At 53.4% G+C, this 27,062-nt stretch overlaps 1 protein-coding gene across 8 annotated transcripts in view; it reads right to left on the bottom strand.

The window, feature by feature from the left end:
* Arhgef10l (Rho guanine nucleotide exchange factor 10 like) overlaps positions 1 to 27,062 on the bottom strand; it is a 134,176-nt gene that overhangs the window by 39,605 nt on the left and 67,509 nt on the right. For 5 of the 8 annotated variants that reach the window (XM_029475994.2, XM_021159512.3, XM_085838757.1 and 2 more), the window contains 12 exons: positions 26,653 to 26,759; positions 26,222 to 26,299; positions 25,064 to 25,243; positions 24,028 to 24,144; positions 22,843 to 22,935; positions 21,128 to 21,301; positions 15,933 to 16,078; positions 14,355 to 14,369; positions 13,938 to 14,119; positions 10,747 to 10,862; positions 9,867 to 9,994; positions 8,433 to 8,533 (listed from right to left, as the gene is read on the bottom strand). In XM_029475994.2, the coding sequence (XP_029331854.1) occupies positions 8,433 to 8,533; positions 9,867 to 9,994; positions 10,747 to 10,862; positions 13,938 to 14,119; positions 14,355 to 14,369; positions 15,933 to 16,078; positions 21,128 to 21,301; positions 22,843 to 22,935; positions 24,028 to 24,144; positions 25,064 to 25,243; positions 26,222 to 26,299; positions 26,653 to 26,759 (1,437 nt within the window). The remainder of the gene's footprint in view (positions 1 to 8,432; positions 8,534 to 9,866; positions 9,995 to 10,746; positions 10,863 to 13,937; positions 14,120 to 14,354; positions 14,370 to 15,932; positions 16,079 to 21,127; positions 21,302 to 22,842; positions 22,936 to 24,027; positions 24,145 to 25,063; positions 25,244 to 26,221; positions 26,300 to 26,652; positions 26,760 to 27,062) is intronic. The other 3 variants (XM_085838758.1, XM_021159515.2, XM_029475998.1) reach the window with 1 other exon arrangement.

Here is a 27,062-nt window from a genome sequence, read left to right as displayed (position 1 = left end):
GAAGCCTGTCCTGTTTCCCTGGGTGTCTGTATGCCCATCTGAATCAGTGTCAGCTACAGATCCGGTTGTGACCTGTCACCACAGGTCCTTCGGTCGGTCGTAAGCTGTGAGCCAGGGTCTGGGTTACGGCATTCACCACTAACCCTGCAGCAGCATCCGGCACAGACTAAGAGTTCAGAACACACAGGCTCAAAGAATGAATGGCAAGGGGACTGGAGAGATGGCTCAGAGTCTGAGAGCCCTGGCTGCTCTTCCAGAGGACCCAGGTTTGATTCTCAGGACCCACAGGTGGCTCACAACCGTCTATAACTCCAGTCCCAAGGGATCCAAACAAGGCACAAACATGAACAGACATTTCATGCAGACAAATACTAATATACATAAAAAATTTTAATATTTTCATGAATGAATGAGAGGAAGAGGCAGAAAGAAACTAATATCAGCCCCAGAAATTCTGCCTACTAAAAAGCCTTCCTTTCTTATACACCAGACCAAACAGCCATTCAATGTGACACATGTGTGTGTGTGTGTGTGTGTGTGTGTGTGTGTGTGTATGCCCCTGTATCAGGAAGCACCAAGGTGTGTTGGTTAACACCGAGTGCAACTTACCAGCCTCTAGAATCACCATGGAGACAAATCTCTGGGCACATCTGTGAGGGAGTTTCTAGCCTGGGTTAACTGAGGAGGGAAGACCCACCCTGAACATGGGCAGCACCATCCCCTAGGCTGGGGTCCTAGGCTGAACTCAGCTCACTGTCAGTGAGCTCCTCCACACCTTCCTTTCCTTCCATGGTGGAATGCACCCCTCAACCTATGATCCCCCCAAAAACAAAAACAAAAAACCTGGCCAGCATTCACAGTAATAAAATGTGGATAAAGTGCTCATCGCCATAGAGGTGACACTGAGGGACTGGGAAGCAAAACTAGGTCCTGACTGACATGAGGCAGGACCCACACGGGGACTTGGGGCTTCTAGGCTCCAATAACCAAGTTCTTCACACTAAATCTGCAAGAACACAAGGCCACACCCCTTCCAACATGGCCACACACCCCTCAATATGGCCACACCTACAGGGACACACTCCAACGAGACCGCGCCTGCTCTAACAAGGCCACACCTACTTCAATAAGGCCACGCCTACTTCGATAAGGCCAAGCCTACTCTAACAAGGCCACTCTGAGAGTCCCCAGTGTGCTGTCATAGACCAATGCTAGCTCTGTCCGAAGATGCCAACCTTCAGGGAGCCTACAGCTCTGGGGTCATGAAGAGGTCATCAACTGTTGGGACAACAGCCTCCCTAAGTCCCACACTCCTCCTTGGTGGAAAACAGGAAGGCACACTTCTTTTGGATGTGTGAACGGCACTCCACCCAGCCTCCAGAGCCAGTCCGTAACAACTCCACAGAACCCCATTGCTCCCTATTTGAAAATACCAGTGGCGTCCTGGTCAGCTTGGAGTAAGGCCTAGACTCTTCTAGAAGAGCCACAAGGACCACCCTCCCTCCCAGCCACATCTCCTGGTCACCAGGCTCCACAATTGTCAGCAGTTGCAGCACGCAGCTCTTGAAGTCCCTTTACGGGGAATGCTGCCCTGCTACCCCAGCCGTTCTGCAGCGGGCTCCTCTCCTAACCACTCCTCCATTCTTCCTTCTCAACAGAGTTCCAACCCACCAGAACTGTCACATCCCTCATTACTGCAAGTGTCTCCAGGTTGGGGCGACTCAATTTTATGTCCATCCACTTTGCAATGGTGGGAAAGCCGGAGACTAGCCTTGGATTCTGAGCGTTGATCTTCCCTGGACTGGCACTAGGTGGCGCCATCTCTCAGGATGCTGGACAGCCAGCCCCAGGTCACCCACCTCAGCACACCGGGCATTTCTGGAGGTTGCCTCTTTGGATCTTGTCACATTTCCCAACCCCCACCTGTGTATGGTTTCCACGTGTGCATGTATGCACGTGTGTCCATGCATTCAAACTTGGTTTGTCCTCATTACTAAAGAAGGCACCCGGGATATTGGGCATGCCTGGGCAAGCATTACAGCCGAGCTCTATCCCAGCTATTTATATACATGGCCTACACACACTTGATTAAGCACACACTTCGATCCTGGGCTAATGGAAATGACCCAGGCGTGCTAAAGGTCGGCTGGGCTAAGCTGTGCTGTGTGGGAGGTTAGGGGTTAAATGTGGTTTTCCCTTCAGATGAGCCTATGAGGCATAAGGTATTATAACTGAAGGAACAGGGTTGGCTCTGCTCCTCCACGGGCTTCTCCATTCCAGTGTGCATGCAATGTGGAAGCAGGAGGCTCTCTACCATGCCACTGGTCCGTGGGGGCCAAAACTATCTATCCACGTGTTTTCTATGCAACCACTTACAACAGTAGCAGCTTTTACGAAAGGCCAAAGAGAAAGGCTGGCCTGTGTAAGAATGAACCACTCCTGAGAGAGGCCCAGCCCAAACGCCAGCTGAGCCACAGAGACTGGAGTGGTCACATGGGTGACCGACCACACTGGAGAAGCTGTAGGCTCCCTATAATGCACAAAGGCTGGCCGGGGACCCTGATGGCTCCCATCCTTGTCTGAAGCCCTCAGCAGTAACAGCATTTCCTAATGGGCCCCAGAAGTGGCCCTTCACACTCTGGGCCCTGGAAACTGTCCCATAAAACCTATATCCCTGTCACGGAAAAGAGGGGAAAAAGCCAGCATGTGAGCTAAACACGACTTCCGCACATACATACGAGTCGCCCCATCGGGGAACCGCAGTAAAGAAAGTAAGTCACTGGGCCGGATGTACATTACGCTCAGGCCACGGTGGGAAAAGGCCTGCCCTGCTGCCTCTCAGTTAAGGCCCAGCGGTAAATAAACACGACCCAATTTAAGATACTATCCCTGCCCAGGGAACACTCACAGCCAAAGCCGCCATGCCAGGCAGGAGACCTGTGACACTCACCCACCTGACAGCCAGATAGGTGAACGCACAGCACCCACCCCACAGCTCCCCGCAGCTCCTCCCTCTGTCCCCCTGCACGCCCCCAGCCTATCAGACCCTGGCATTTCATCACCATATATATTTTTAACGATCTGACCTTCTCCCTCCAGATGGTGCCTTTCTTGGGTGCAACTGGGATTGCTAAATGAAAATGGAGTTGTGGGCTCCCCATCTGCTGCTGCCATTGTCCCTGTCACAAAACCAGAGCGGCTGAGACCCGATGAGGAGGCTGTGGCCACTGAACATGGAAAGCCCACTGGGGGTAGGTGACATTCAGGTGACGCACCAACGGCACAGCGGTGATTTCAACTGACACTAAGCGGAGGCTTATTTAGGGTCGTGTTTGTCAACGCTCATGGTGCTCAAGAGCCATTGCGGCACAGGAGGGAGCTCTAGGGATGGAAGCCTTCCCCCTCTCCCACCCCCTCCCCCTCCCCCCTTCCCCCAGCCTAGGAAGCATTTCCTCAAACCTACTAGAAGCCCCCTAGGCACCACCTACCCCAGCCTTCAACACACTGTGTGACACTGAGCCTGTTGCCCCATCTAGAAATCAGGACACAAATTCCAGTCATTTGGAGTTGTTGGGGAGCCTAGAAAGACCATCAATGAGGTCTTAACAATATGAGGAGAGGCTGAGCCACTTCTAGCCCTGCTGTGTGCTCGGCCTCCAGGGTGAGGTCTTCACCATCACAGACCTCTGTTCTCAAAATTCCCACATCCGCGGCCATCTTCAGGGCTTCCTCATCAGCCAGCCTGATGCAGGGAGACGCTACCAGTCACAGCCAGTCAGGGAGATGCCACCAGTCACAGGCAGTCACCAGGCCAAGCATCCTTTCCCTAAGCGCCCCCCCCAAGACGCTCAATGCTATCCACGGAAGCCAGCTGAAGGCCACAGCTTCCCAGTTGGAGTGTAGGGCCTCGTACCCCTTCCCAGAGAAGAGGGCCACCATATTCAGGGAAAGCTCAGGGCAGTGGTTCTCAACCTGTGGGCCTCAACCCCTTTGAGGAGCGAATGACCTTTCCACAGGGGTCAGCTAAGACCAACGGAAAACAAGGTATTTACATTACGATTCATAACTGTGGCAAAAGTATAGTTATGGAGAGACAGCTGAAATGATTTGATGGTTAGGGGCCACCGCAAACCCGAGGAACTGCACTGAAGGGTCATGGTACCGGGAAGGTTGGGGTTCTCCTCAGTTCTGCAACACCCCAGTTCTCGAGACTCTCCTGACCCTCCCATCCCCAGGCCCCGGAGAACCCTTGGCTTGGGGGGTCCTAGCACTGGGGAGGTCTGCAGAGTTCGTGAGATTTAGACCTAGCACACAGTCAGGCTTCCCAGGGCGAAGGTTGCAGGCATCCGGACTGAGTAGACATGAAGACAGAGGGCTGAAGGCTACACCAGAGAGGAGACACGGGGAGACCCATAGGTTGTGTGCAGCCTCCTGCCTGAAGCCCCTGAGGCTCCTCCTAGTGTGGATGTGACAAGGGCCTGCCATACCCAGGCCTTCTCTGGAGAGCAGTCAGAGGGAAAGGTTCTGGGGCCTGGGGATAGGAGGGTCGGGGAGCAGAGTCTTAAGAACTGGGGTGGGGGGTGGCAGCAGAACTCTGAGAGCCCCGACCTTTCCTTCCTTCTCTGTGTGTACCCATAACCAAGCCTCTATGTATAGAGGCTAGCAGCTGTGATGGGTGGGGAAGAGTCTGGCCCAGCTCTGCACTGCCATGGGAGGCTGAAACTCCCGGGTGCAGGGCTGCCCTCCACACCCAACGCCCCAGTTCCCTGCACTCCCTGTGGCCTGAAGCACCTGCATTGTCCCTATTCTCTGATTTCCCCCAGAGCTGGGTGCTAACAGCTGGCAGGACAAAGCGGCCTAGAAGCCTTGGAACTATGGACCAGTGTCTTCTAGCTCCAGGTTACATGGTATAAGGCCTGCCCCAGGCACCTGCTGAACCTTCCAGTGCACCTGAGACCGTACTGCAATAAGCAAGGGCCCTTAGAGATCCAGTCTGGTCACAGATGGGGAAACTGGGGCTCAGGAAGGAGGTCTGCCTTTCCCAGGATCACAGGGCAATGCCAGTGTTTAGAAGGGATCCCCTTCTAGGCCAAAGCTTTCCTGTCCCTCACTCAGTCTTTGGGGGACTGCCATCATGACTCACTGATGCAGAAGGAAATTTAATCCGATAAAGGACTGGCACATCTTTAGCATGGTCTTGCTCCTTGCACATCACACACACATATACTCACACATACACACACACATGCTTGTGCACACACACTTACACATACACACAAACACACATATATGTGCATGCACACACATACATATACTCACACTTAGACACACTCACATACATACAAACACACACATGCTCGTGCACACACATATAAAAACACACATATATATGCGTGTACACACATATGTATACATATATACAATATGCATACACATACACACATACATACATACATGCACACATACATATCCACACACACATACACACGTATGCACACACATACATATATACAAATACATACACACATAGAACATACATGCACACATATGCATACACATACATACATGCACACATACATATCCACACACATATATACAAATACACACATAACACTTACATGCACACACATATGCATACACATACATGTGCACACATATGTGCACACATACACACACACACACACACACACACGACACTGCAGATGAGAAACAAAAGCAGCCAAATGAAAAGCACAAGTTATTCAAGCCCCAGGGGACCTAGCATTCAAATATAATTTCAAACAACACTCCTATTAAGGTTGCTGAAGTGACTCTGCGTGGAGATAAGACAGTCCACGGGCCCAGCAGAACCAGCCCAGCTCCACAGACCGTCCAGGTTCTACTAGGACACTGCCTGAAAACCCAGCCTGTGATCCAGGTACCTGGGAAGCTGATGTGGAAGGGTGGTGAGTTCAAAGCCTGCCTGGGTGACAAAGTAAATTCAGCTCAGGGAGCGGGGGGGCGCCCCCCCCTCCCCAGCCTCAAAACAGAAAGAAAAGGAGAACTGAGAGTGTTAGTCAGGCAAGAGCCTTGCCGAGCATGTGTGAAGCCCTAGCTCCATCCAGACGGTAGAAGGGAAGGAAGAGGGGGACGAGGAGGAAGGAAGAAGGAAACAAAAAGGAAGGAAGGAAGGAAGGAAGGGAGGGAGGGAGGGAGGGAGGGAGGGAGGGAAGAGTGGGGGAGGTAGCAGGGAAGGGAACGAGGGGTACGGGGGAGGGGCAGGAGGGCAGGGGTAAGGAGGCAGGGGTGCGGGGAGGCAGAGAGGGGCTTACAATGGGTTTAGGCATTGGCCCACCTTGTCTACATAGTTGGGAAGGCAGCATGTGCCTGCCCCCAAGGCCCAGCAGGCGGCACCACCTTAGCCTTCCAAGGGCCAGAATCTCCAAGTCTTATCTTAAAGCCTTCTCTCCACCCTCTGAGGAGCTCAGGTCTGGCAACACCAGCCCTAAACCCACTTCACCCCCTACACAGTCCAGCACTCCACTTAATGTCCGTGTGTCCATCCCAAATTCAAGTTCCTCGAGAGCAGAGAGCCTTCTGAGTTTTGTCAGGGCCCTTTATGCCTAAAATTACCAGGGGATGGGGGAAGCAGAGGCAGGTGGATCTCTGTGAGTTCAAGGCCAGCCTGGTCTACATAGTGAGTTCCAGGACAGCCAGGGCTAAATAGGGAAAGGAGCAAACAAAGCTGGAAACGGTCACCTACGCCTTCCATGGCATGCAAGTGGTACACAGACATTTGTGCAGACAAACACACACGTGGTCTTGGCTTTTAAAGTAGATGGTGTCCGGGGAACACCTGAGGCTGGCCTCTGGCCTCTAAATGAGTACGCACACATACACACACACACATGCCGTCACACATGCAGTCACACATGCATACACATGCTCACACATGCACAGACACACACATGTACACACACATGCATACATGCTCTCACACACATACACACACATACATGCACTCATATATGCATATACACACTCTTATTCACATACACACACACTCACACATGCATGCACTCACACATGCATACACACATACACACACACACATGCATTCACACATGCATACACACCCTCTCATGCACATACACACACACTCACACATGCATGCAATGCTCACACACGCACAGACACATACACACACGTACACACACATGCATACATGTTCACACACACTCACACACATGCATGTACATGCTCACACACACACACACATGCACTCACACATGCACACACACTCTCTCACACACATACACGCATGCATGCTTGTGCACACGCACATGCCTGCACACACACATACATATACACACTGCTATATGAGACAAATGAAAAGGGTTTTTAATGAGTGAAAGCCAGCTGACAAAGGCCTGACTCCTCATTCAGGAATGTTTTTTAAACCTATTGGAGGAGCTGGAGAGGTGGCTCAGTGGTTAAGAGCACCAGCTGCTTGTCCAGAGGACCCACATTCAATTCCCAGCACCCCACATGGTGGCTCACAACCATCTGTAGCTCCAGTTCCAGAAGATCTGATGCCCTCTTCTGGCCTCTGAGGGTACTGTATGCATGTGGAGCAGATACACATGCAGACAAAACACCCATATATAAAATAAAAATTAAAAAATAACTCATCCTTCTATAGAAAGATCACACACACAGTCAAGGTAAACAAAGATGCTCCCAGTGTCAGCTAGACCTCTACCATACAGTCCCGACTGTCCAGGATGCTAGCCATAAAACAAACAGATAAAATCATTACAACCCAATGCATGTTAATCTGGCGGGGTTGGGACAGAGGCAAGTGAGGTGGCGGAGGCCCTGAAGCACAATGCCCAGTGTCTGAATCCTACATCTTACCCTAACTGCTGTGCGATTTCATAAAAGTTACCGCACCTCTCTGGGCCCGAGTCCACAATGATTTTTTTTTTTAAGTTCTCAAAAGACCTACCTCAGGGAGCTTATGAACAAAGATGTACCTGGGATTTTGCAAGCATCCAGCCTGGTATTTATTTTACCGTACTGAGATGTGTATCAGTGGTGATTAGGTACCACCAGCGTGTATTCCCACAGATGGTTAGCAGGCAGGTAGGAATCACCTCCCCCTGGCAGCTAATTCAGTTTGTGTCAAATCCCAATAACTCAGCAACAAGAAAGCCAAGGCTTAGAGAGGGAGGGAGTGGTCTGAGGTTGAGAACTGGGAGTTTCTGCATGGTACCACCTCCCTCCCACGGGGGGGGGGGGGGGGGGGGGACGGACGCACCCTGCTCTCTGACCACCGAGAGCTCATACCCCCAGCCTCTCTCTTTCACATGGCTCTTGCAGGAGCCCTGCTCTGGCTCTGCCCCCAGCCTCTGTCCTGCCCCGCCCTCACTCTGCCCCCAGCCTGTACTCACTTAGTCCAATCTTTGCCAAGTGTAATCTGTTGACCCAGGAAATCTTGCTCAGGGGGTTCGGGGTGATGAAGACCACCATGAAACTGATGGGCCGGCCAGACCTGTGGACAGAGAGACAAGGCAGGACCCGTGAGTGCCTGGCATAGCAGCTGAGCTCCACAGAAGGCCTTGGAAGGGGCCTGTGGCCTGGCAAACTCCACCCCCTTGGGGAGACCTCCCTCCACCCTCTGTGATGGGCAGGGGGCACCTGGGCCGAGAAGCTAAGCCATTCTTGGCAGCCCAGTCCCAGCACCCCCAACACCCCTGGCTTTATGCCCAGCTAAGCTCCTGGCACCACCAGCTGCCAGTGTTTCACTGGCCTCCAGAGCTAGGGGAAAGGACTCCATACTGTCTCTCCCCAACGGCTGGTGGGCACTCACTCGGAAAATGACTGCAGAGTGGACACACATGCAGGAAAAGAGGAAGGAGGGAGGGCAGAAAGGAAAGAAAGTGGGAGGAAGGAATGATGAGAAAGAGGGAGGGACGGAGGGAGGACGGAAGGGTAGGGGTGGGAAGGATGGAGGGAGGGAGGAATAGAGAAGACTGGAGGTCACCTCAGAGCAGCAGGACCCCTTTAGAGTCCTGTGAGTAAGCCCACCCCCCGGAAGTGGGCAGGGCAGTGGCTCTCAGTCTCTAGGTGCCCAGGAGAATAAGGCACAAAAGAGGAGGCAGCAGAGGAAGGGGCAGCAAAGGAGGGGCACCTTCGTAAGCTCAAGCTACAGACGCCCACATTCAAACATCAGGGTCCTGCTCTCTTCTTGAACCTCTTTCCCGACCTCAGAGGCCCACGCTCTGAGGAGCCAAGCAGCGAGCAAGCATTTCCCTGACTCCCACGGCTCAGACCCCACCTCCTGCAGAGAAGCTCACAAGCAAAGCTCAGGGGTCCTGAGCCTGGCCCCACTTTCTTGTTTGTAAAGTGAGGATACTCAAGTCCTACAAAGCTCTGAGAGGGCCTTTCCCTGTTAGTCTGCCTGCCTGCCTGCAGAGTGGGCCACTCACTGCCTCAAGACCAGGGAGGGGCCCCACAGCTCGTGTGGCGAATCTTGTGAGCAGAGGACCTGAAAGGGGCGGCTGGGTTTATCTATGAAGATCTGGGATGTCACAGGCTGAGGTGAGGGAAGTGGGTATGACATGGTAGGCCCGGTGAGTCTGCCAACAAAAACCAAGCTAACCCAGGATGTCAGCAAGATGACCGACCCTTCAATCCCAGCTCATTCCTAAGTACCTACTTAGTGCTAGGTGCCATCCTGGGCATGGCCCATAGTAGATGTGCACCGTCTCTCTCTTATCACAGCAGTTACAGCAAGCAGGAGGAGGTCCCAGGCTCTCTCTCTCTCTCTCTCTCTGACTCCCCCCACAATGGGGCAGCCCCTCCCTCCCACACCCCCTCCTCACTTGTCTGGCTTCCCGGGCAGCAGCAGCCTCAGGCGGCACTTGTTGGCTGAGTGAATCTCCTCCTCCTTCACCCGCATCAGTCTCTGCAGGGCCAGGCACCAGTCTTGGGCCACAGTCATGTTCAGATTCTAGTGTTGGGGAGAGAAGGGGTCACCACAGTCTCCTGGCTCCCGAGGAAAAAAACCACAGGAAACCTAACATAGTCACGGCACCGGGGCACATGGGATAAAGCCTTCAACAAGGCATTAGTCACACGGGAGGCAATCCCGTCAATATACAGGACCTCCCAAGCCTAGATGAGAGCCACCCCACTGCTGCTTCCTCTCAGAGAGACACCTGAGAGGATGCTCTGAAGCCGGGACAGAGGCCAGGGAGGAACTGTAGGACCTCCAACTAGTGCACAAAGACAGATGTAATGTTTTGTACATGCTTTGGCCCAGGGAGTGGTACTATGAGGGGTACGGCCTTGTTGGAGTGGGTGTGGCCTTGTTAGAGTGGGTGTGGCCCTATTGGAGTGGGTGTGGCCTTGTTAGAGTAGGTGTGTCACTGTGGGTGTGGGCTTTAAGACCCTTGTCAAAGGAAGTAGGACTCTCAGCTCCTCCTGCACCCATGCCTGCCTGGAGGCTGCCATATTCCTGCCTTGATGATAACGGACTGAACCTCTGAACCTGTAAGCCAGCCCCAATTAAATGTCCTTCTAAGAGCTGCCTTGGTCCTGGTGTCTGCTCACAGCAGTAAAACCCTAAGATACCAGACATATGCAAAGCTTTCTGAGAGGGTCGGTGGTCCCAGCCTTTACAACTGCTCCCTGCTCAGAGCCAGGGCACAAAGGGGCACCATGCAGGGGCAGCTCCCTCACCACCCCAGGAGTCACACCTACCTGGTAAGTGCCATGCAAGGTGCTAATGAGGAGGGTGATCTGCTCCACCACGGCCAGGTCCTTCTGCAGGTCCTGCAGCTCCTGGAAGAGGCGTGGGGGGCCCAGGTACACCTTGTCTGGTAGAGAAGACACAGGGATCAGCCTTGGGGCTGCGGAAGGCGTCCTGTCATCAGGAAGCTGACAGGGATAAATCAGCTGTGTCCACAGAGAAGAGCCAATGGAAATGCTGAAGAAAATGTGGGCCAGGGTTTGGGACGGAAGTCCCAGCAGAAGGAAGGTGTCACACCTGGGATGGTGCCATAGTCGGTCTGTACGGAGGTTCACAAGGACCATAAAACTAAATCAGCCACGCTCGGAGAACTGAGGAGCCTTCGACGGGCCAGAATGTGATGGGTATGGGCAAGCCAGAGAAGAGTATGAGGCTCCTAGCAGCCTGTGAACAGCACACTGTTCAGTGACTTATAGGGGGGCCTGCTATGCAGGGCAAGCAGGGTCCCTGCTCTTATGGGACTCAGGACCCAGAGGGTTGGGCAGACAGTGGGGGAGGGGAGTGAATTAACCAGATGGTAGAGAATGCTTGGGAGGAAGGTTCCAGAGCAACAGGCCAGTGGTGGGGAGTCCAAGGCAACGGGCCAGTGGTGGGCCAGGAGTGGGCAGGCCTAGAGCTCAGATGTTGATACAAATACAGGGGACACGGGGGACAGGGAGAGACAGAGTGAGGGGACAGGCAAGATGGCACAGAGAAAAGTCCTTGGATGCCACCTTGGGAACAGGGTGGTGCCCGCTAGGCCAGGGTTTCTCAGGCTGGCTAAGGGAGCCAAGGCCTGTTTCTGGATTTTCACTGTGTGAAATTCCACACCTGTGTGACTTTAGTGCCACATTCTTCCTCGTGGAGTCAGAGGTTTTGAGGATTTAGGAGCTGACTGAAGCTGTGTCACGGTCAACGGGAATCAGTACAAGGGTACACGGGATGGTAAAGTCGCACTCACTAACAGAAAATGCTCAAGGAATGGACGTTGATGGGAAAATGGGGTTCCACAGAAGGCGCCCTATAGGATTTGGGGGGGGAGCCACTCATAGGAAAGCACACAGTGTCTATAGTGTGAGCAGTTCAGGCTCAGTGAAACAAAACAACTGTCACCATACATTCGTACCGTGGACGGGAATATTATTTATTGTCCTGTAGTGTTATCCTTCTTTTCTTTTCTTTTCTTTTCTTTTCTCTTCTTTTCTTTTCTTTTCTTTTCTTTTTTGTTTTTATTTTGGTTTTTCGAGACAGGGTTTCTCTGTGTAGTCCTGGCTGTCCTGGAACTTACTCTGTAGATCAGGCTGGCCTCGAACTCAGAAATCCACCTGCCTCTGCCTCCCAAGTGCTGGGATTATAGGCATGTGCCATCACTGCCCAGCATGTAGTGTTATTTTTATCTAGTTTGTGTTTTGTTTGGATTTTACTCCCGCTCAAGGGCTAAAAGCACATGTGTTCATGGCAGGGAGCCGTCTCTGTGTCCTTATTTGCATAACAATGTGATTAAAAAATAATCTAAGGCCAACCAGGGATCTACAGAGCCTCTCGCCTTTCAAGGGGGTCAGGCTGCAGAGGGAGAGAGTCAGGGACACAGGGGTCCCCAGAGCAACAGTCTGGGAGTAGGCAGAAGAAGGATATGAACTTAGGCTGAAGGGACCTAAGAGGGACAAAGGGACTGGGGACGGCCCCTCTCTCTGGAAGGGGGCACAGTGGTACTGCCTCAGAGGGACTGAGCATCTGTCGCAACCATGCCTCAAAATTTCCAGGGTTTGGGGCCCAGTGAGGCAAGCGCCCAGGCAGGGCTGTGGGCAGAGCCGCGGTGGGGAGGGGAAGCGAAACTGGAGCTCTGGTCGCTAATGGCAGGTGCGGCGTGCAGGCGTGCAGTGCTCCGATCTGCCGGCCAGGCCTGCGGTTTTTGTCTCTGGGCACCAGACCCTGGCTAAAACGGAGGTTCTGGGAGGCCAGCCGTCAGCCATTGTCGTTAACACTGTCAAGTCTATGGGCTCTGGAATCGTCTGGGAGACACACTTCTGAGCTCCATGAGGAGCTGCCAGATTAGTGGGAACCGAAGTGAGAAGAACCTCTCGGAAGGAATGTGGGCCCTGGGCTGAACTAAAAGGGACCTGACCACTGCCATGCACCTCTCTTTGCTTTCTGACTTTGAAAGCAATGTGAGCAGCCACCTCACACGCCTCCTGTTGGGGCCTCCCAAACTAAGCTTTTCTTCCTTAACTTGCTTTTTTTAAGATATTTTATCACAACAATGAGAAAAGTAACAACAAGAAAACTCAGCCTGGACGGGGCTTTGGCCCAGGCTCAGCTCGGAAGATCGGCTTGGAGACAGTGACTAAGGATGCCCTCTACTCAAACAACGAGAAAGGGCCCAGACTGGGGAAGACCCTGCAGCTGAAGGCGCTACACTCCCGGGCCAGGACCCCAGGAGGCCAAGGAGCCACATCAAAGGGTGGGAGGGAAGGAGGAGGCAGGCAGATGTCCCCAAGATGGCCACGCAGGCCTGTACCCCAAGACATCAGACCACTCAGGTGGTGATGGCATCCTACAACATACATAGGCCACACGTGAAACGGACAGTTCTGGAGCAGGTGGAGGGGACTAGGGGGACAAAGAGAGGGAGGAGAGCAGCCAGAAGCTACTGCACTGGTCCACGTGCACAGGAGTGGAGACCATTTTGCAAGTAGAAGACAGACAGGGAGATGCTACCAGGCACGGTGCTCCTGTCATTAGGCAGAATCTAAGAGATTGGGTCAGGATGAGGAAACAGGGACCCAGGAAGAGACAGACAGACAGACAGACAGACCTGAGTTCCCTACCACCCCTGTAGGTCAGGGTGTAAGTTCCTCGCTGTACCAGGAGGCACACTAGGTACAGAGAGAAGACCTGTCCAAGAGTCCACAGGAGGCAGTTAATAGCCAAGTCACACTTGGCCTGTGTCCCTGTAAGGGCGTCTAATTCAGGTAGGGAATGTGTGCAGGGTGTGCGGCAGCCATGAGACCACAGGGACATGCATGTGCAAGGGAAGTCACAGCTCTACACTGAGCTACAACAGCAAGACTCTCTCGGCCCAGGCCCCACCAGCCTGTGGTCCCTGGCCCCCGTTCTACAACTCACGGGTGACAGACAGCAGCCAGCAGCCAGTGGTACTCACTCTGGGCCTGCCCTGCAGCGGTGGCCTTCTTGGCTCCAGCATGCTGGATGAGCAGATTGTCTTTGTCATAGGCGCCACCATCCTGACCCACCTCTACCACCTGCACCTGAGGCAGAGCTGTGTTCCACTTCACCACGTACTTGGGCCCCAGAGGTACCAGGCTGCTGATCTCTAGCTGGCCCCTGTGGGATAGAAGAAGAGCGCTGGAGAGCCTGCTGCAGCCCAGCCCAGAGGCAGCAAAGCTCCAGCACCCAGCACTAGCACCTTAGCCAGGCACCAGGCAGCACAAGCTAAGACCTTAGGCCCAAACCCAGCCAGGCCAGGCAGTGCAGGAAACCCACACCAAGGCATTACACCGGGGAGCCAGGCCCAGAATCAGAGTCACATGCCTGAGTCCCCAAGCCACAAGCTACCTACCTGTGGTTGGAGGGCCTGGAGAAGAGACAAAAGGGGTAAGTGTTACTGAGACTGTGCACTCCTGTGAGGCTGAGGACTCTGGGGGTGAGCCAATGGCCTGGGCAGCAGGCATGGAGGGAGGGACAGCTCCAGAGTGGAGACCCCGCCACCTAGGCCAGGTGTGACCAGATGGCAACTATCCAGAAGGCCTCGCTGGGACACAACCCGCCCTCCTCTCCGATTCTGACAGCAACCTCCCCAGCCACTCTGGGATCCAGAACAGAAACTCAGCAAAGTTAAGTGACTCAGCCACATTGACAAACCAGGGTCCCCAAACTTGAGCACTTACACCCATTCCTCTCATATGATCAACCCTGAACACTGTAAGGCCGAGAAGGGCGGTGGTGATGCTCCCACCCCTGCTGCTGGGTATCTGGATATAATGAAATATAAGACTCACAGTGCCAGGGACTGTGCCGGTGGCTCAGTGGAGAACGGAACTTGCCACCAAGCCTGCTGACCTGAGTTTGATCCCCAGGATACAAATAATGAGAGGAGTGAGAACTGACTCTAAAGATTGTGCTCTGACCTGTGCATACACATCTACACATGCACACATGCACACATACATGTACACACATGCACATACTCATACACACATGTGCATATGCAAATGCACACACACATACACAAACATGCACATACGTGCACACACACACACATGAAAACACACATGTGCACACACACACATATACACACACATATGCACATATACATACCTGCACATGTACACACACATGAGCACTTACACACACAGACAGACAGACACACACACACACACACACACACACACAGTGAGTACCCAAGCTGGGAGGTAGGAGAACGGGCCTCGGTTGACAGTCAGTGAACACTTCCTGTGAATTCCCCTGCTGAGTGAGGTCTGGGCCTGCTGAGTGAGGTCTGGGCCTTTAGTCCCGGCCCTGCTGAGTGAGGTCTGGGCCTTTGCAGAGCGTGAGTCCCGGCTCCCATGGCCTGGGGCAGGGCAGCCCCAGCTTGTTACATCACCCGAATAGTCAAAGGTCTCGACATTTGTGTGAATTCCTGTGCTAACCATATGTGAGGTCCCAGCAGCAGCCACAGGCCACCTTCCTCACAGCCCAGTTCCTTCTATCTCAGGCTAAGCCCACAGCCCAGAGCTTCAGCCTCCCATGGGCTGGCAACCATGCCCTACAGGGCAGAAACACACTCCTCTGGGTGGGCTCTGCTGGATACCAGCAGCCCTGAGACCCCAGAACCCCATGTGAGTGAAAAACACAGGGACCTGGGGTAGACACAAAGAAGAGCCTCTTCAGTTTCAAGGCTCTCAGGCTGAGGGATGAAGGGCAATCTGCAGCACACAGCCCTGGCCCGGGAGTGACAGTAAGTCTGGGGTCAGAGATGCCCCTGGCTAGGACAAAGCGGGGCGTGAGGGAAGTAGAGGAAGGTGAAGAGTCTGAGACCTAACAGGGTTATGGTGGTGCAGTGACGGAGGCTGGGGAGAGGGAACCAAACAGCAAAGGTCCCTGGAAGGGGACGTCCCACCCTGTGCCAGGCTCTTACTTGAAGTTGATGTTGGCGCAGACCAGCATGTCATTGAGCAGGAAGACCCTGCGCTCCTTGGACTTGATCAGCTGCCCTCGGTCTCCATACACCGTCTCCGTCAGTGTCTCACACAGAAGCAGCTGCCGCTGGCCAGAGGTCAACAGCTGGAGAAGGGAAGGAACAGAGAAGGTCAACACTAAGGGCGTGATCCGGGATGCTCCCCAGACAGTCAGGCCAGAGGTTCGGAACCTCTCCCACCTTGTAGAAAAGAAGATCCAGGATTGTGTATGGTAGGTAACATATATATGCCTACAGTAACTGCAGCACTCAGGGAGTGGGGGGTCGGGGGGGTACCATGAGGCTCAGGCCAGCCTGGACTACACAGGGACTACACTATCTCTAAAGTGGCAGAAGGCCCGGGCTACAGCTTAGCTGGTGGAGTGCTCACCCTTTATACACCAAACCCTGGGTTCCAGTCCCCTGTACCACATAAACCAAGTGTGGTAGCACACACCTGCGATCCCAGCACTTGGGAGGTGGAGGCAGGGGGATGGAGAGTTTAAGGTCATCCTCAGCTACACAGGGAATTTGAGGACAGCCTGGGCTAGAGATTCTGTATTCAAAACAAAACAAAGATGGTGGCTGGAAGAGGTAGAGGACCCCGAGTCAACATCTGTCACTAGATAATAAGGCACACTGGACAGGGAAGGCCAGAACACACACACTGGGTTCTCTGTTCCAGGGAGACGGAGGGGAGCCTGGGAAGCCACTCTTGCCAGAGCAGAACCCAGCAGCAGCCTCTTTCCCAGATGAGCTGGCTCCTGCCATCACACACACACATACCACACACGCACACACACACACGCACACATACATACACATACCACACACCACACACTCACTACACACATCACACCACACCACACACATACACACACACACACATACACCACACATACACAACATATAACACACACCACACATATACAACATATAACACACATACACACACACACCACACATAAACATATAACACACACACCACGCATACACACACACCACACACACACACCACACACACATCACACCACACACACACCACACCACACACCACACCACACACCACACCACACACCACACACACACACACACACTACACCACACCACACCACACACATACACACACCACACCACACACATACACACCACACCACACACACACACACTATACACACACACACCACACCACACACACACACACACTACACCACACCACACCACACCACACACACACACACACACACCACACACACCACACACACATACACACACACACACACCACACCACACACATACACACACACACACCACACCACACCACACCACACCACACCACACACACACACCACACACACCACACACACATACACACACACACACACCACACACATACACACACACCACACCACACCACACCACACACATACACACACACACACACACACACACACATGCCTTAGGATCCTGTAACCACCTTCAACAGGTACCTCCACTGCTCAGGTCACACAGTAATGAACATGGTATCTACTGAGTGTAGCTAAGAAATTCACAAAGCCGTTATACCAGGCAAACACAGACCACGGTTCGAAGGCCGCAGCAGAGCACACTGAACAGGCAGGCCCACGGCGCTCCTGAGTGTGGCCCTGGGAGGGTATAGCACGCCTTGCTTTAAGCGTGCAGTGGTCACCCACTGAGGACCCTGTTGTTTCAATGCCAATGTTTAAGACTATCTCTGTCATGGAGAGACATGGTTTTTCAGGGACACTTGACCTGGAAGTGGCCCACACCATCCCTTGAAGAGGATGAAAAAGAGTAAGGGGATGAAAACGGATCTTCCAGTCAACCGTGCCTGTTCTAAAGAAACCAAAGGCTCTCAGAGCCCAAGCACTGAATCAGCGCACCCCACTTCACTTGTACCACCCCCAAAGCATGCCAATCCCTCTGAGAAATATACTTTTCCTTATAGGGTTTTATAGGGGGGCAGGGGACCCTGTGAAATCTGTTACCAAACAGTGTGATTCTGATTGTCTTGGTCCCAACCTCGCCCTGCTGGCCTCCCTCGGAGAGGACCCTGCTTCCCTGAGCACTCCTCAAGGAGACACACCAACTATGCTCCTAGCGGCACTGACCCTGCTGCATGGTGGGCACTGTGGGACTCAGAAACATCCCACATGGACTTCACCTGCTTAGCGCCCCTAAGGTACAGATTCTGCATGTGCACAGCGCCTACAACGCCCCGACACCCAGCCCCCACACAGGAGAGACACCCTCTGCTTTGTCTCCCTGCATTGTGTGGCAGTGTCCAGCTCTGCCACAGGAACTGGAATGGTTACGCCGTTCCCACCTTACGGAAGCCTCGAGGTCCCCCACGTCTCCCCCACAGTGTCCCTAAGCAAGTCAGACCCAGCTCATAGAAACACAACCCAGCCCGTGACCTTCCGCCTCCACCATAGCAGCCCCAATTGCCAGGACCTACACTGACTGGGAAGAGGAAAGTCCCTTGGGCATCAGGCCTTCAGCCCTGTCCCTTACGCAGATTTAAAAAGGGAAAGAAAGCCTCGCTGTTGCCCCAGCGTCCCTCTGGAGGCTCCTGAGTCGGCTGTTTAGAAACAGCTCACGGGGCTCTTTCTGCCCACTCCCAGTTTCATTTCCGCTTCTCTCTGGGTGATGGACAGAGGCCAAACACTGATCCGATCCTCGACAGGACCAGACTGTCCAAAGACGCCCCTGGGCGGGAGGGCACAGCGTGCAGCTGACGCCCTCTCCGCATTAGCATCCACACATGGCCAGCTCACCCTTCACACAGAGGGGGAAACTGAGGCTCAGATTATCCGGCTCAGATTATCCATCCCCTAGCCTGATATCAAACTGGTCTCCCTAGCTACCTCCTACTATGTCTGAAGGCGGGCAGGCATGCATGCATGCATGCAGCAGAAGAGAATAGAAAGCTCTTCCCAGGGCAGTACCAACTGATGTCCCTCCCCCTGGTGGGCATTATCCACTGTTGGAAAAAGCAGCCTCTCCAACACAGAGGCCAGCACAGGGAGCTTTGGGAATTGATGCCCTCTCTCCAGAGACATTCCAAAACAGCAGGCTTGGGGCACTGGGGAGTCAGTACTGTCCGGGGAGGGGAGGCACTGATCCCAGGGAAGCCATCCTGAATGGGAAGCTCCCCAAAGAAAGGGCACTGTTCCCCTTTCTCCTTGCCACACACGCCAGATTCTGGGCTCCCAGAACAGATGAAGCAAACCAGATGCCAACACGTACCCTCTGTGAGAAGTCACAGTGAGATCAACTGGAAGTGGGCAGCCAACCTCAGGTGAAAGGAACCACACAGGTCAGGTGGCACGCCAGCTCTTCCAGCCCTTAGGGAAAGTTCCTCGAATCTGAGGCTCATGCATGGCATGTCATACTTTTTAAATGCCTCCAATGGCTTCCAGTTTCTTAAAAGAACAATGAGGACCCAAGCGCGCCTGCAGCCTAACTGTGGCTCAGATGGGCCATGGCATGGGAGTGCCTGAAGCTCAGGACTTCAGGACCTCAGGTGACCCAGCCCAGCCTGATCCCATGACCAGTCCTGAAGGTCATATACAAAAGTCAAAGACTGCGGTCCTAGCTATCGAGCTCACCACACAGGCAAGTGTGGTGACAATAAGGAGCAGCCATCTCCCAGGCCACCCTCCTGGACAATCTTTCCACACCCCTGAAATCTCTTCCTAGCAACAGCCAACCATCAGCCTCTGCTCTGCCTTTGGGAGTCCCCAGGACATCAACCATTTCCTGTGACCTCACACCATGTCTCCTCTCTGGAAACACCCATCTGGTAGGCCCTGGAGAGGTCACCTCACCAGCAGACCATCCCTGTCTACCTCATCCTACAGTCAGTAAGCGTAGGGTCTCCAGGCCTGCGTGGGGCAGTGAAGGACTCACACCAAGCCCCTCATGCTGGCAGGAAACAGGACTGCAGCCCACAGCAGCTGATCTTGTCTTTTCTTTTTTTTCTTATCTGTAACCTGGCTGGCCTAGAACTTCCTATGCAGCCCAGGCTGGTCTGAAACTCTGGCTCTTCATACCTCTGTCTCCCAATACTAGAATCACAGATGTTCACCAGCACGGTGCCTGAAAACCTGCATTTCGACCTCAGTGAGGAAAAAGCACTTGCTTAACATGCATAAAATCCTTGGTTCCATCCCCAGCACTGCAGAAACTGGGCATGGCGGTACACGCCTGTAATCCCATCATGGGGAGGCAGAGGCAGGCGGATGAGAATTTCAAAATCCTCCTTTGAGTAAGTTTGAGGGCAGCCCGATATACACGGGAAGCTGTAGAGATAATCTTTTATGCGATGAATGGAAGTTTCACCTCTTAGAAGGTCAGTAAAAAAGCCTGTGGCCAATGAGCTAAGGCAGGATTAGAAGGTGGGGCATCCAGCAGAGAGAGAGGATTCTGGGAGATAGGCAGGCAGGAGATTCGCCCCAGACAGAGAAGAAGATGGTCGCGTGAACTGAGGACCAGGTAACCAGCCACACCACATGACTTAGACTAAAATGAATAGGTAACTAAGTTATGAACTAGTCAGGAAATACGCAAAGCTTATTTATTTTCGCCTAGGCATTTTTAATGAAATATTAAGTCTCAGAGTTGTTATTTCTGGGAACAAAGTGGACAGGTGAAAAATCACGAGGTTACAGATGGCTTTAAAAAGACATTGTCCCATTATATATCTTTTTATATATTTATATGTATTTGTGTGTGTATGAGTGTGTGTGTGTGTGTGTGTGAGAGTGTGTGTGTGTGAGTGTGTGAGTGTATGTGTGTGTGTGAGTGAGTGTGTGTGTGCGTGTGTGTGTGTGTGTTTGTGTGTATTACATGAAGACTTCTCAGATCCATTCTCCTAACTATATTAGTAGCCTATGGTTTCTAGTTTCTGTCTTGGTAATGAGACTAATACCGTGAATCACAATGAATGTTCTATCCAGTGGATCAAGCTTCCCTCCCTCAGAGAGCACTGCCACCTAGTGAGGGACCCCAGGGAAGCCGCAGAGGTGACAGGTGACACACAGCTAGCTAGCTGCAGGAGGGACAGGTGACACACAGCTGCAGAAGTAGCAGGTGACACACAGCTGCAGAAGTGACAGGTGACGCACACCCACCTTGTTGAGGCTGCTGCGGTCACTGACACTCTTGGTCAGCTGCTGGATCTCAGCCACCTGGTCGGCCAACCGCTTCTGCTCATTCAGCTTCTCAGCCAGTGTCTCCAGCTCCGTGAGGGCTAGCTGCAGCGACAGCCTGTCAGGGTGGCCCCGGGGAGTGTTCTTCAGCATGTCCTGCCAGGGCCAGAGAGAGCATGAATGAGACGTGCAATAGCATGTACACACACACACACACACACACACACACACACACACACACGCAAGCATGCAGCACCTCCCTCTACTCTGGAGTCAAAGCCTTGTCCTCACAGTCTACACAGACCAGGCCTGAAGCCTGCAGCTTGCAATGAGACCAAGGAACTGGACATAGAAGGTAGAGGCTAAGGCCTAGGGAATAAAGACAAAATGACCATGTGGTTTTTTTCTGGGCACACACACAAAAGAACTTCATTAACGACGTCTCCAGGAGACACTTGTTCACCCAAGTTTATTGCAGAGCTGATCACAATAGCCCGGTGAGGAGGTAACCAATACCCGAGAGGGTGGGGACAAAATGATAAACAGTCACCCCTGGGCCTTGGGAGGAAGGCCACTCTGGCCCAGGCTACAACATGGCTGAATGTTGAGGACACGACATCATCAGAGTCAAACACTCTGCAATTCCATTAGAGGCAGCTTCTAGAATTATCAAATCTCAGAGACAGAAAGTCAGAGGGAGGAGTGGCTGCCAGGGGCTGAGGAGGTGGAGGAATTGAAAATTATCGTCTACTCCATCCAGGGTTTCAGTGAGGGAAGTTCACAGATGGACGGTGGGGCCACCTGCTCAGTGGGAATGTGCTTGACACCACAGCCCTGCACACTGAGAGGCACAGCCCTGCACACTGAGGGGCAGTGGGCCGAGAGCAGAAGTCTCCGTGGACACTCAGTACTGACTTGGTAAAAGATGTACTCGGCTCAGAGCCCACACCCACAGCGCAGCATCTCTGATGCAGAGGCAAAGACGCTGCCAGGTCCTCAGCCTGGCAGCTGCCTCTCAGAAGCCAGGTCATACTGTCTGAGGACTTCTGACCACAGGGTCGTACATGGGGTTGACACTGCTTCAGGCATCCTGTGTTCACGTTTAAGTGACATCTGACCAAGAGAGGTTGGCTGACAGCCGGCTAAGTCCTGAAATGCTAAGCCTTGTTCCCCTCCTGTGAGAGCAAGGTGTAACTCATGCTGACAGGCTGAAGACATAGCTCAGCAGCTAAAGGCATTGCCACCAAACCGGTGGACCTGAATTCAATCCTTGGGACCCACATGGAAGAACATAACTGATTCATGCAAGTTGTCCTCTGACCGCCATGTGTTTACTGTGAAAACACACACACGCACACACACACCTACCTACTGACTAGAGAGATGGCTCAGTGCTTAAGAGAGCTTTCAGCTCTTGCAGAAGACTCAATTTCAATTTCCCAATGTCCATCTCAGGTGGCTCAAAACTGTCTGGAATTCTAGCACTATTGGATCCAACGTCCCCTGCCTCCAAAGGCACCAGCATTCACTCCCACAAGCCCACACACAGACACACATCCATACACATATTTTTAAATAAATCTTTTTTAATGCTACTGAGCACAATGAGCTGCGGGAGGAATGGGCTATGGATGACAGCCACCTTAGCCTTCTTACTCACACTCGTCCCCTGAGCCTTGGGGAGCCCCAGGCAGTACCTGGAGCAGGAGGATGAACTGTGGAAATCTCTGAACGGGTTTCACCATCAACCCATAGAGGGTGACTCGGTCCGTACTGCACACCTGCCGCCGCTGTGGGGACAAAGTTATATGTCACTTGTCCATCGTCAACAGCAAGGGTCCAGACCTTGTCCTTGCCCCAGGAACCTCTCTCCCTGGGCTCCACAGTCAGGGATGCTCCCATCATGGTACACCCTGTTTAAGCCACACCCCCAGGGGACTGGAACAGCCACTGAAGGCTTCCCAACCAAAGGCAAAACTGGAAAACCCAACAGTTTGCTCACTGCTGTCTATACGGAGCCATCGCTATCATCCCATCTGTGTAAATTAAGAACACAAGCCTGGGCCAGGGTGAGGGTAGCCATGAGGGACTTCCTGTCCTGCCTCGTGTCTGCCTGCTTGCTCTACCTACGTGTCCTGTGGGTCCTGGCCCATGTCCCTGACAACCCCATGGCTACCCTACCAGACTCTATCCCAGTTAAAGCTCTTCAATGGTTCCTCAATACCTTAAATACCAAGGCCCGAAGACCCAGAGAAGCCCAATCTAAACCACACTGCCTGCCAGAGCATCCTTACGCTCTTATCTTGAACCCCCAGAATCTTTCCAGCCTTGCCTGCTCCCTCAGTCCTGCCTCTGACCCTTGTCAATATTTACACTGGAAACAGCTGTCTCCCTAAGACCCGTGTCAGACGGCTCCCCCCTTAAGAGAGCCTTCCTGGCCCGCGCACATCCTCTTCACTGGGGCATGGGGCTCTTTTGCCAAAGCCCCAACATCTCATCTACTTGTGTCCTCTTTTGGACACAGGTCCCTGCAGGCAGAGCCATGCCCTTCATCCACCCTGCCACAGAGGATACAGGAGCCTAGCTGCAGTTGCTCAAGAATTCTGCAGCTTCCCACACCCTTGAACCTTGTGCTTGCAAGACCTGGGGATGCTCATGTCACTTCACGAACAAGGAAGCCACCGCCCGTGGGAACACAGGCCAATAGTGACACTCACCGTACAGATCCACCTGTGTGCCAGGTTTGCCCCAGAATCTGGGGTTCCTAGATAATCTAGCCCACAGCCATGACACCACAGAGGGTGAGACAATGGTCCTTCTCTCCTGAGGCACCTCCCCCAAGTCCATCCCTAGGGATTGAAGAGTACTTGGCCCCAGGCTACCTTGAGGAACTCAAGGAACGCAGGCTTGGTGAGACAGGCCTTCTTGATGATGGACATGGCATTGGTGAAGTTGTTCACATAGTCGCTGTATACATCTAGGACCATGGACTTGGAGAACTGTAGGAAACAGGAGCGGGAGCTACATCAACACAGGGAGGAGAAGCAGCCACACCCACCCTATCATGCTCTGACACTCTGCTCAGGGAAGAAGAGGCTCGGAGTTGGGGAGGCAGTCAGGGTCACAGAAGCCAGAGAGTCTACAGCAACTCGGAACCCATAGGGGAGAGAAGGCAGCCAAGGGCAGGGATGCTGTCCAGGCTCTATCTATTCCCTTACCATGCCCAGGATATGAAATGTCCCCAAGCCATGCATCTACAGCTATACTACAGAAGGCAGAAGTTAGCCAACCTCTCACCATGGCCCCCTGGACACACCCATCTGAGATGTCCCATCTAACGTCTCCCAAACACTGTCATTCTTAAAACCATCCTTTCCGGAAACAGAACCCAGAGGCTCACAGCCAAGCAAGGCTGGCTTGGCCGCTTCTCACCACCTCCCCCTCTGAAGTCTGGGGGTTTCAGTTTGACGAGCAGGAATCCAGCACACCCCTCATTCCAGAGGTGTGGAATCTGAGCCCAGAGACATCCTTAGACCTGCCTGAGGTTGTGGAACCAGGACTCCTGGACCACGAGCTAGGGCTCTTCCCCCTACATCCTAAGGCTTTGTCCTGGAGCTCTGAGTGCACCCTGGGCCAGCACATGCAAACCCTCACTGATCACACTTGGTATGTTTAGAAAGGAACCCACACCCTGTCAAACCACCCTGAGGCTGCTCTCCAGGCAATACTGCCACCATGACCCGGCTTTAACACCATCTTGGCCTGGCACCTCTTCTGGGACATCAAGATGCCATCATGCTCAACCTGTCGTGCAGGACATAGTGACTGGGGGGGGGGGGGCTCTGACGTTGTTGATTTTGATGAGGCAACCCAGTGTGGGTGAAGGCTGAGCCATTAAATCTAAGTAGAAACGCCTACTGAAGCCACAAAGAGGTCTCCAATCTTCTCTGTGGAGTCCCACTCGGCCACACGGGAGGACAGAGCGATCTGGAACATGGAGTGACAATGTAGAATCTCCTTCACGCGGAAGAACACCACCTGACACTTGCGGGCGCTCAGCGCCTTGGGCTCCATCTCCATTAGTGGGTTACGGTAATCCTGCCAGGATGGGTGGGGGAGGGGATGAGACCAACGATCTTCAAGACCCTCTAGACAAGGCAGGCCGAGAACCGGACAGACACCCCACCCCACCCCACCCCACCCACAGCGGAGCCTTCCCGGCACAGGTAGAAGCATCCTGCATTCCTCGTAGAAGTTTCTAAAAGGTTTTCCACGAATGTGACATTTTTGCCCTGGCTCTGTCACTCCATAACCCCCGGAACTTCTATGCTAAGCTGGTTTGGGAGCCAGAGAATCACTTCTACACGATCTGTGTGTGTGTGTGTGTGTGTGTGTGTGTGTGTGTGTGTGTGTGTATGTGAGGACTCTGGGTAGGAGGCTCGGTGCCAAGGCCGGCTGGTGGGGAAACTCAGAGCCATCTGTGTGACTGAACAGCGAGGTCCCAGGTCACCACAGTTTCCTGAACTCTCAAAGCTAGCGTACCCTCTCCAGTCGCCTCCTCTGATGCCTATGCTCCCTCATATGGGTCCAAAACTGACCCCACGCCAGCAGTTCACTTTGCTGGTGGCCTACTCTGACATCCTTAAGGAGTCCAGGTCTCAGAGGCCCAAACCAGACAAGAGTAACACATACGACATGTCACTCAAGCATCTGCTTAGTGCCCGCCCCCCAGGAACTCCAGTGTGAGAAAGAGGGGTCACTCATCCCCTGCTCCCTTGCTTTGGAGATTATCTGAATGGCCAGGAAGACACAGCCCACTCCAGGCACAAAAGGGAACATGGCCTCCATGCTCGCATTTCTGAGACCCCCCCCCCCAATTTTACTTCAAAATACAGCTTTCCCTGTAAACAGAGGCCATGGAAACGCCTGGTGTCCCACTTGGTTGGCTCTTCCTAAGAAGCAGGCCTTTGCTTTAAAACTCCGGCAATCCCCAAATGTTCTTTATAAACCGTCCTCCTCCAGGGCCCTTCCTGCCCTCATCCCACGAGACCAGGAGTCCTCCGAAGTTGCAAATACCTGGAGTATCCGCTTCAGTGACTCCACATAGCTGCCTTCGCTCTGCACGATGGAGCCCAGGATGTGTCTCCGGACCACCTGCTCGGCCCAAGAGTACAGTCAGCGTGTGGGATCCAAGGAACAGAACCAATACCTAACGCGTGAAGGATCCCAAAGGCAAGAAGGGGACCCGACAGCTACAGGAGCCCCAGAGCCACATGGGACACACCGAGAGACACACCTGTTCTGATGGTCAGAGGTCAGTGGGTCGTAAGCAACCCAAACATACCTCACCATCCCCAGCCACCCCCCCCCCACTGCATGGAACACAGTGTCCAGTTCCCTACCAAAGCCCACCCTCATGTCCATAGTCACTCAGGTTTCTAACTTGCATGGCCCCAGGCACCAGGCTGGGAGCCTCTCCCTGCCGACCTCCCCACATCCCCACAGACCTGCTGAGGACTCAAGCCATCTGGCATGGGGCCCAGCTCTGGCGCGGGAGGTTTGATGTCTGTCACACCAACCTCCAGGAGCCCCATATCTTCTTCTTCCGAGTCACCTGGAAAGACAAATGGGAAGATGGCACAGCTCAGGTGGGGACCAGATGGCATGGAACGCTCTGCTCAGGCCCCAGGAGATGAGAACCAATCAGGAAACCCCAATCCCATCTGGAAACAGCTGCCCCTGAGCCAAATGGGTCAGTTCCAACTCCAACTCTCAGGCCCCACAAGAGGGGCCACTGTCCTTGCTGAGACCCGCCTGCTCCAGCCAAGCATGGGCCAGCCACTCATGTCCCCATCCCTAGGCACTAAAAATAGTTTTCATCTGGATGCCAAAGGGGGAAATGAGAAGACAGAGCCCT

The sequence above is a fragment of the Mus caroli genome, unplaced genomic scaffold, assembly GCF_978045245.1.
Source record: "Mus caroli unplaced genomic scaffold, Mus_caroli_1 scaffold_6, whole genome shotgun sequence".
NCBI classification, from domain to species: Eukaryota; Metazoa; Chordata; class Mammalia; order Rodentia; family Muridae; genus Mus; species Mus caroli.
This window is presented reverse-complemented; position numbering and strand designations above follow the sequence as displayed.